The 7,670-nt window shown below is 31.8% G+C and overlaps 1 protein-coding gene across 1 annotated transcript; it reads right to left on the bottom strand.

The window, feature by feature from the left end:
- Positions 1 to 809: 809 nt before the first annotated feature.
- HELRODRAFT_185341 (hypothetical protein) lies at positions 810 to 6,601 on the bottom strand. The gene is made up of 9 exons (XM_009014214.1): positions 6,381 to 6,601; positions 5,601 to 5,877; positions 5,347 to 5,515; positions 4,994 to 5,119; positions 4,620 to 4,781; positions 3,545 to 3,788; positions 2,828 to 2,998; positions 1,979 to 2,208; positions 810 to 1,621 (listed from the first exon to the last, which is right to left on the bottom strand). Exons 2-9 carry the CDS (start codon positions 5,841 to 5,843, stop codon positions 1,434 to 1,436), a joined length of 1,533 nt encoding a protein of 510 aa, XP_009012462.1. The 5' UTR covers positions 5,844 to 5,877; positions 6,381 to 6,601; the 3' UTR covers positions 810 to 1,433.
- Positions 6,602 to 7,670: the final 1,069 nt, after the last annotated feature.

The raw sequence follows: 7,670 nt of genomic DNA, 5'->3' as shown, positions 1-7,670 counted from the left end.
TCTTTTCCTTTCATTTACTCAACATCGCGTTTTATATTACGTAACAGAAGCTTTCAAAATATTTTCAATTATAATTAGGATGACAGAGAAGCAGTGTGTGCGATCAAACGAACAAAATAATTTTTATTTGATGGTCAACTCTGGTTATTAATTCTAAACAGTGTTCTCCCATTAACTGTTAACGCAATTTAATTTTATTTTGCATTTAAACGCCTGTGCCATATTTTAGGCCGATTGTTTTAGGCTCGCATTTGTGGTAACATCTGCTTTCACTTAACGTTAATATACTTACTTACTACTGCTACTGAACTCAGTTTTTCAATGTTCTAACTTTTAAATAAACCAAAAATTAAAACATTCGTGGTTATAAATTTTTTTTACAAAACTTACCCAAGTATTTTTACATACAACTTATAGGCCTACCTACATAGCTCGCACTTTTAGAACGAACAATCCCGATGAAATATTTCAGTTTCAATATAAAATTAGAACAGTAGAATGGTGGTGTACGATGAATACATCAAGAAAAACCAGCAGCTCTATAAATCATTTACGGTTATACGTATAGGTTTTATTGGTTAAACTATATAAAATAAAAAATAACGAAATTTAATGACTAAGGGGCTTCAAGGGCTGTAACTAGAGCTCTGTGTTGATAGCTGCAATACAGCTTGAAAATGAGGTAAACGCAACGACTCCACCGTCTGCGGTTTTTTTAGCTATTTTTTTAAAAACCACCCTCGCAATTCAGCTTTTTAAATTAACTTAAACTTCCAGAAAATTACTAGCATGAAAAAAACTCCAAAAAATGCATTAATACCAAAATATTTTTATTACATAATAAAAAAAACTCATCCATTGAATACGATGAAAACTAATTTATATTTTTCAGTTTTTAGATAATGAAATTATTTACAGAATCGTTCAACTAATCACGACAAAAACAGACCAAGCATATGAAAACAGCAACGCTATACGCATGATCAGATAAATCACTGTATGCATGCCTGAAAATGTAACGTTTATTCATTTATATATGGCATAAACACATATATAAAATATATATTATATATTTATATATTGAGTGTATGTAGATAAAGTTAGGTTAAAAATAAGCTAAACACGAAACAAGAACAATGTCCTAATACTTTTGTACAACTAATCACAAAGTCTTCCAAGTACAGAAATGATCAATCTTCACATCAGTCAGCTTAGCAATGTGAAAAATAAATGTACCATCATCTTAATTTTCAAAACGTAATGCATTCAATAAGTTTGAGAGATACAAATATATATAAAATGAAAGACTTGTAACAGTTATCCATAATTTCAACTAACTTATTAGTTATTTTTGTTTCGTTGTTGTATCACTTTAGCTTAAAATTCGTTGAACATAATTAGAATTAACTTGACAAGAGAAAATCTTTTAAAAATTAATGGTGGTTATTGTAATGGACATGATTACATGATAGCGAGGATGCAGTTGATGATGCTGAAGTGCCATTGTTGAGATGATACGGAACCTTCCTTTCGTAGGTCCTTCGATGTTTTTCATCAATTTTCTTCAAGTAGAACGTGCCAGGGAAAAGATCATCAGTGCAGGATATTGGTTCATAAGGAGCTGCATGTTTGCATAAATAGGTCGGGCATATTTGCATAAATTGGTCGGGTTATTCAATTGATGACCCAATAATCAACAAAATAAAAAACTGGCTTAAAGAATGGCATAACTCTTTAGTGGACGCTCTAATCAAATGAAAATGTCAAAAACAAAAGCATACATGCATCAACATATTTACACTTGTACAGTAAATACTCATTAAACCAAAACACAGCCGACCTAGCGCTACCAAAAATTATAGCAATAATTGAAGGCGACAGAACACAAAACAACAAAACAATATACAGTAGTAATTAGGAACACAGAACAACAAAACACAACAACGCGCAACTCACAACAATATACAACAACCAATACCCAAATGATGAGTCTCCTCTCTCAGCTTCATCATCTTCTGAAAAGATAGTGGTTCAACTTTCTTTCGAGACTCCAACCTCGTTGAAAGACTTTTTAGTGAATTGTGAATTTTCGTTAGGGTCTCAGTATTTTGATTTGAAATTTTTATAGAAAACATTGATGACGCCAGTCCTGAACCATACGAAAACAACACTATTGTCTTTCCCAACATCTCATCAACTGTTTTGTGTCTACAAAGGAAAGAAATCAAAAAACAATATTTTGAAATTACGAATCAATATCATCATTATCATTACGATCATCCTAACATTAATTTTATAACAGCAGTTATATAGTTTGAACATTTAAATGAAGTATCATCCAGAGTTTCATGCAACTAGAAATACAATACAATGATTGATCGATCCACTTCAATGAAAGATCTCCTAGCGTTTATTGTAAAAACATCAAGTGCAATTTTCAGTAGTTTAATTCTGACAATACTGATGAACATGAAAATTTTTCACCACATGAATTTTATTCCTTTCTAACTATCTACAAACAAATCATTTAAAATCATTTGTCATGCTTTTGGCTAAAATATCTTTTCAAAGAGTTTAAATCCTGTAGAAAAAATTATATACCCTCCAAACATTTTCACTTCAATCAAATTCTCACTAAATTTATCCAAATTAATAACAGAGCCACTGAATATTGAAGGTTCATTTTTGAAAGGAATAGCACAATTTTAAAAACAAGAAGTTATCAGATTAATCAATTTAAGGACTTGCAAATAACTTTCCCATTTAAAACATACTTTAGATTAGAAGATATAAAAAACTACAGAATTCATGCGAGAAATCTACAAACCTAAAAATGTATACAGCAAGCCCTGCGTACAAGGATGGCGTGTACATGTTACCAATCTGGTTGGATAAGTAGAGGTACGGTTTTGTTTTGCTGTTGTACAAGTCTCGACTGGCATTCATTAAAGATGTTTCTAAATCTTTGTTGAAGTAACTCTCTTTCAAATTGACATTCCTGTGTATATAATAAAAATGCAAACTGTTAATAAAATATGGTTCATTAGAATATGAAAAAGAATATGAAACAACAATATCATTTATATCACAAAAAGTAACAATAAAATGACTAAAATGATTTTGCTGATTAAATGATAACAAAAATTTACAAGTAAAGATGTAAACATGTAAAGATTGTAGAGATTCATAATGATAATATTATCAATTAGTTTAATGAACATTTCTAGGCATAAATGAACTTTGTCCTTGATATAATCTAAGTGTCATGAAGTTGTCTCAGTCAATTGATAGCTACAGGGCGATTGTACATTTATTTTATTGTACAATGACGACGACAACTACAACGCACAAAATAAAGTATTTGGTCACAAAAAGAACACATATTTCAAAATTAATAAACAATGAGTACTTGTATTTAAAATGCTAGTGTTTAATAACATACAAATACGTCCTACCTCGGGAAACCGGGTCTCTGGACGCAAAACGAAGATTGATTAATAACATACAAATGGAAAAATTTTGTGAAAAATGGGATGCTACAAACCTAAACCTCTCAAGATCAGCAAACAACTTGCTGGCATTATCATCATGATTGAAAGATGGAGAGGTGGTGGAAGATGAAGATGACGACAAGAAATCATTAAACAACAATCGAGCGAGTGACTTCTGGACGAGTTTGCAGTACGGTGAGTGAAAGAGAAATGCATCTGCTGACTGAATTGTGAAAGTGGAAGATGAAGAAACTGAAGATGGAGGGGGCAAACTGTTTTCTGCTGACTCTTTCATACCTGTCATGAAGATTCATGTAAGTAAACTTTTATGACTTCTGTTATGACACACACGCACGCACGCACACAAACACACACACACACACACATACTGTAACATACATCCCTCACTAAATAACTGACCTTTGGAATGTATCATTCATGCATACTACATTCATATCCCAACTATTATGTATTTTGGCTGACACATGCACAAGTTCAAGGACTATCGGCCTACATAACATACAACATACTAGCAGACCCAGAGAGGGAATAAAGTCAGAATATTTCAAAGAAAGAATGATGAAAACATGAAAAATGTTATATTTAAAATTATCAACAGTATGTACTATTCAGAATGGTTACAAAACAAACACTTGATTCAAGTTAACCATAATGAAAAATCTCACATTTTAAAATTTTGTTACAAATTTTACCAAGTTACCACTTGGCTATTATTTTCAAAATGTTGAGAAGTTGATAAATTAATTTTTAGAAAAATTCATTAATTTAACTTTAAATAAAATATTTGTTTTCATTTGACACTCCTTTCATCTTGAAACAGCACATTAGTTAAAAAACTCCTCAGAAATGTATGGTACACTTCCAATTTCGAAATATTACAAACATATGTCATAACAAAGGTGTGTCTTTTTCACAAATGTAAGCTCATTATTTGAAGTTAATGCAGTCGATATTTTCAACTTTCTTTACCTTTTTGCACCACCAACTTAAGAAAAAAAATTGTTAACCTCTTGATCATTCGACCTCATCATCAAGCTTTTAAATATCAACTGACATATTCTCTCAACCCGCAATTTATAAAAACAATAACAGCAGCAACAAACAAACCTTTGCTAGTGATAGCAACTTTTTTCTTGTAGAGCTGGTAGCACTGATCGAGAGCACTGAGGTAGCACTCGACAGACAGCTTGCCATCAACGACGGGGTACTCTGACATGAGATCAGGCTTGTAGAAATCATATGCATGCTTCATGTGACTTGATCTGATGCCTTGATTGGTAGGTGGTTGTTGTTGTAGGTAATTTGGCATGTTTGCTGTTTAATTATCATCCAGAACATCAAGACATTTTCACATTTCCCACCAACAGTCTTATTTTCCTCACAAGTAAGGTAAATATTATTCCAAAAATTGTCGGACTTTATAAAGTATATTAAATAACATGCAAAATATTCAAACAATGCGAATTCACTCGTAAACGAACCTCGCTCGAAAATGATAGGAGCATGAGGACCAATCAACATAGCCACAGCTCCAGCTCCACCTGTTGGTCTTGCATTCCCTGAAGCATACACTGCTATGTCTCCACATACCACAAGTGCATATCGACCTGCGCTCCACAAATTATAATTTCTTTAATTTATTTTATAAATAGAAGCAGCGCATAATGGCTTAATAATTCTTATAATAGATTATAAATATTGAACTACTGCAAATAAATAATGGTAGAATGAAAATTTCAAAGCATGAACCAAGAAAGTTGAGATAATGAATCACAATAAAATAATTCAAAAATTAATTGAAATGAATATAGGAAAAAAAAGTAAAACATCATACCATCCCAGGCACTGGACTCAATCCAGTTGATGCAGTTGAAAAGAGCAGAAGTTCCTCCATAGCATGCATTCGTTGTGTCAATGCCCTCTACATCTGTGTTGTCTTTAAACAATTGCATTAAAAACGTCTTTACACTTTTTGATTTGTCTATTATGGTCTCTGTTCCAACCTGAAGTTATAATAATTATGATTTATAAAATATACAAACAAAATATAATGTAAGTTTTTACAAAAAATACTGAATCCTTCATTACCTCTAACCTCCCAATTTCTGAGGTATCAATGTGATTTTGTTCCAGCAGATTAGAAACAACAGTTAGACAGAGAGAGTTGATGTCCTCAATATCAGAACAAAACCCCATCTTATCTTGCCCCAGTCCAATCGTATATTTGCCAGTTGACACGTTGTCAAACACCTCTAATTCAGACTGGTCCACATACAAATATGGGAAATAAACTTCGATGGCTAAAATGCCCACATCTTTTGGCCAAGCCATTTTTCAGTCAATATAAAAATTATGTTCTTTAATGCTGTAGTTCAATTTAATCAAATACAGCTTTATCAAATGAACAATTGTACTCCAAATTTTAATTATTTATATTATTATTATATAACGAAAATTAGATTTGGCTTAGCATTAGAGAAGAGAAAGAAAGAGAATGCTTGACGTTATTTAGTTGTCACATTTATACACACTACATAAACATACTGCATATGTTTAGCAAGCTAAGAACATAACATGCTGTATCTGTATCTTAATGTTTATCAGTATGATAAAATAACCTAATCATATTGAAAGAGTGTTATAATGAAAATCTCTGCCACACTAACTAAAACAGCTAGCAACAAAACAAGCAAATATAACATGAATATTATTATGCACTTCATTTAATTAATTTTATTGTTTTATTCAGTAAAGTATCACCACATCAGGCAGCGTGAATTTTGCAATCCAAGCAAACACGTGATTAGTACAACACACACAACACAAAGAGGAAAAGACATATTAAATTTATTTATTATCTTTTCTCACAAGTGCCAACTCCTCCTTTCTGAATGTCATTGGTCGTCTAACATCACCGGATAAAATGAGCAGATTTTAAAATTTTTTAATGTAACAAGAATCCATTACAACTTTAAAACGAACGTTTTGCTGTTTTAATTAAATAAAAAAAATCTGAATTAAAAATTACGCAAACCGATGAGACGTTAGTACAATGAGCGACAATTAGAAAGATCTATTTCACAACTGGACGTCAGTGAACTTGCCTGAGAAACGTCAGAAGAAGTCATGACTTCCTTTCATATAATCTATTGTCATGCCACGGACATGCGCCCATGCCCGATCATGCCTAAGTTGAACGTTAGGCTTCAGGTTAGAGCAAGGTTAACTTTAAGCTTAATTGAAACTCATAAATATAACAATTTAGCGTTGGGGCCGTTTAGTATAGTCGCTAAAATCTCTGGTTTTTGTGATATTTTTAGTGATTTTGTTCATTACATATACTTTGAATGAATGACTACAAATGTTTCTATAAATGAGGGTTGGAAATTATAATGGTTTAGAAACCATCTTTTTCTTTAACGTTAACCTTCTTACACTGTACTATAATAGTTCAATACTTTCTTTTCATTAATTGTACTGAATTGCGCGTTGTTAATAATCCGAGAATGAGGATGTATTAAAACGGCCCGGTTATGAAAAGAAGAAATTACTAAAATAATACCTACAACGGGGGCAGTTAAAGTTTTTTGGTCACATCATGCGGAAGGAAAGAATGGAGAATCTAACAACTACTGGAAAGATTGCAGGGAAAAGAGTCGCGGTCATCAACAAATAACATTCGTGAAGTCCTTGTGTTCAATATTACTACATTTCAATTACTACAAAGTGTTAAAGACCGGGTTTTGTGGAGGCCGATGGTCGCCAATGTCCTGAAAAAAAGGCACGAAAAAAAATAATCAGAGAACAAATTTTTAAATGAAAGAAAACAATAAGGCCGCATCAGCATAATTTAGCGTATCCTAATTAGTTATTATATGTAAATTTTTACTTTACAGTCTAATGTTTTGTATTCTTCTCCTTGTTTGCTTTACTGGAGATAATAAATCGTTCTATAGTGGACTATAACTGAATATTATCAATTAAGAGCCTCATGATTTAAAAGCGTCGAGATATTTTGATTTCACAGTCTTAATTTGAACTAACTTACTAATAAGTGATTATATATATCTATTACATGTTGATGAAATGTATAGCTACAACTAAGGATTTATTTTTCATTAAGTAGAGCATTGTGTTAACGCTTTCATCAATATAATA

Source organism: Helobdella robusta, assembly GCF_000326865.2.
Source record: "Helobdella robusta unplaced genomic scaffold HELROscaffold_13, whole genome shotgun sequence".
NCBI classification, from domain to species: Eukaryota; Metazoa; Annelida; class Clitellata; order Rhynchobdellida; family Glossiphoniidae; genus Helobdella; species Helobdella robusta.
Note: the sequence above shows the minus strand (reverse complement) of the source record. Positions and strands in the feature narration are given on the sequence as shown.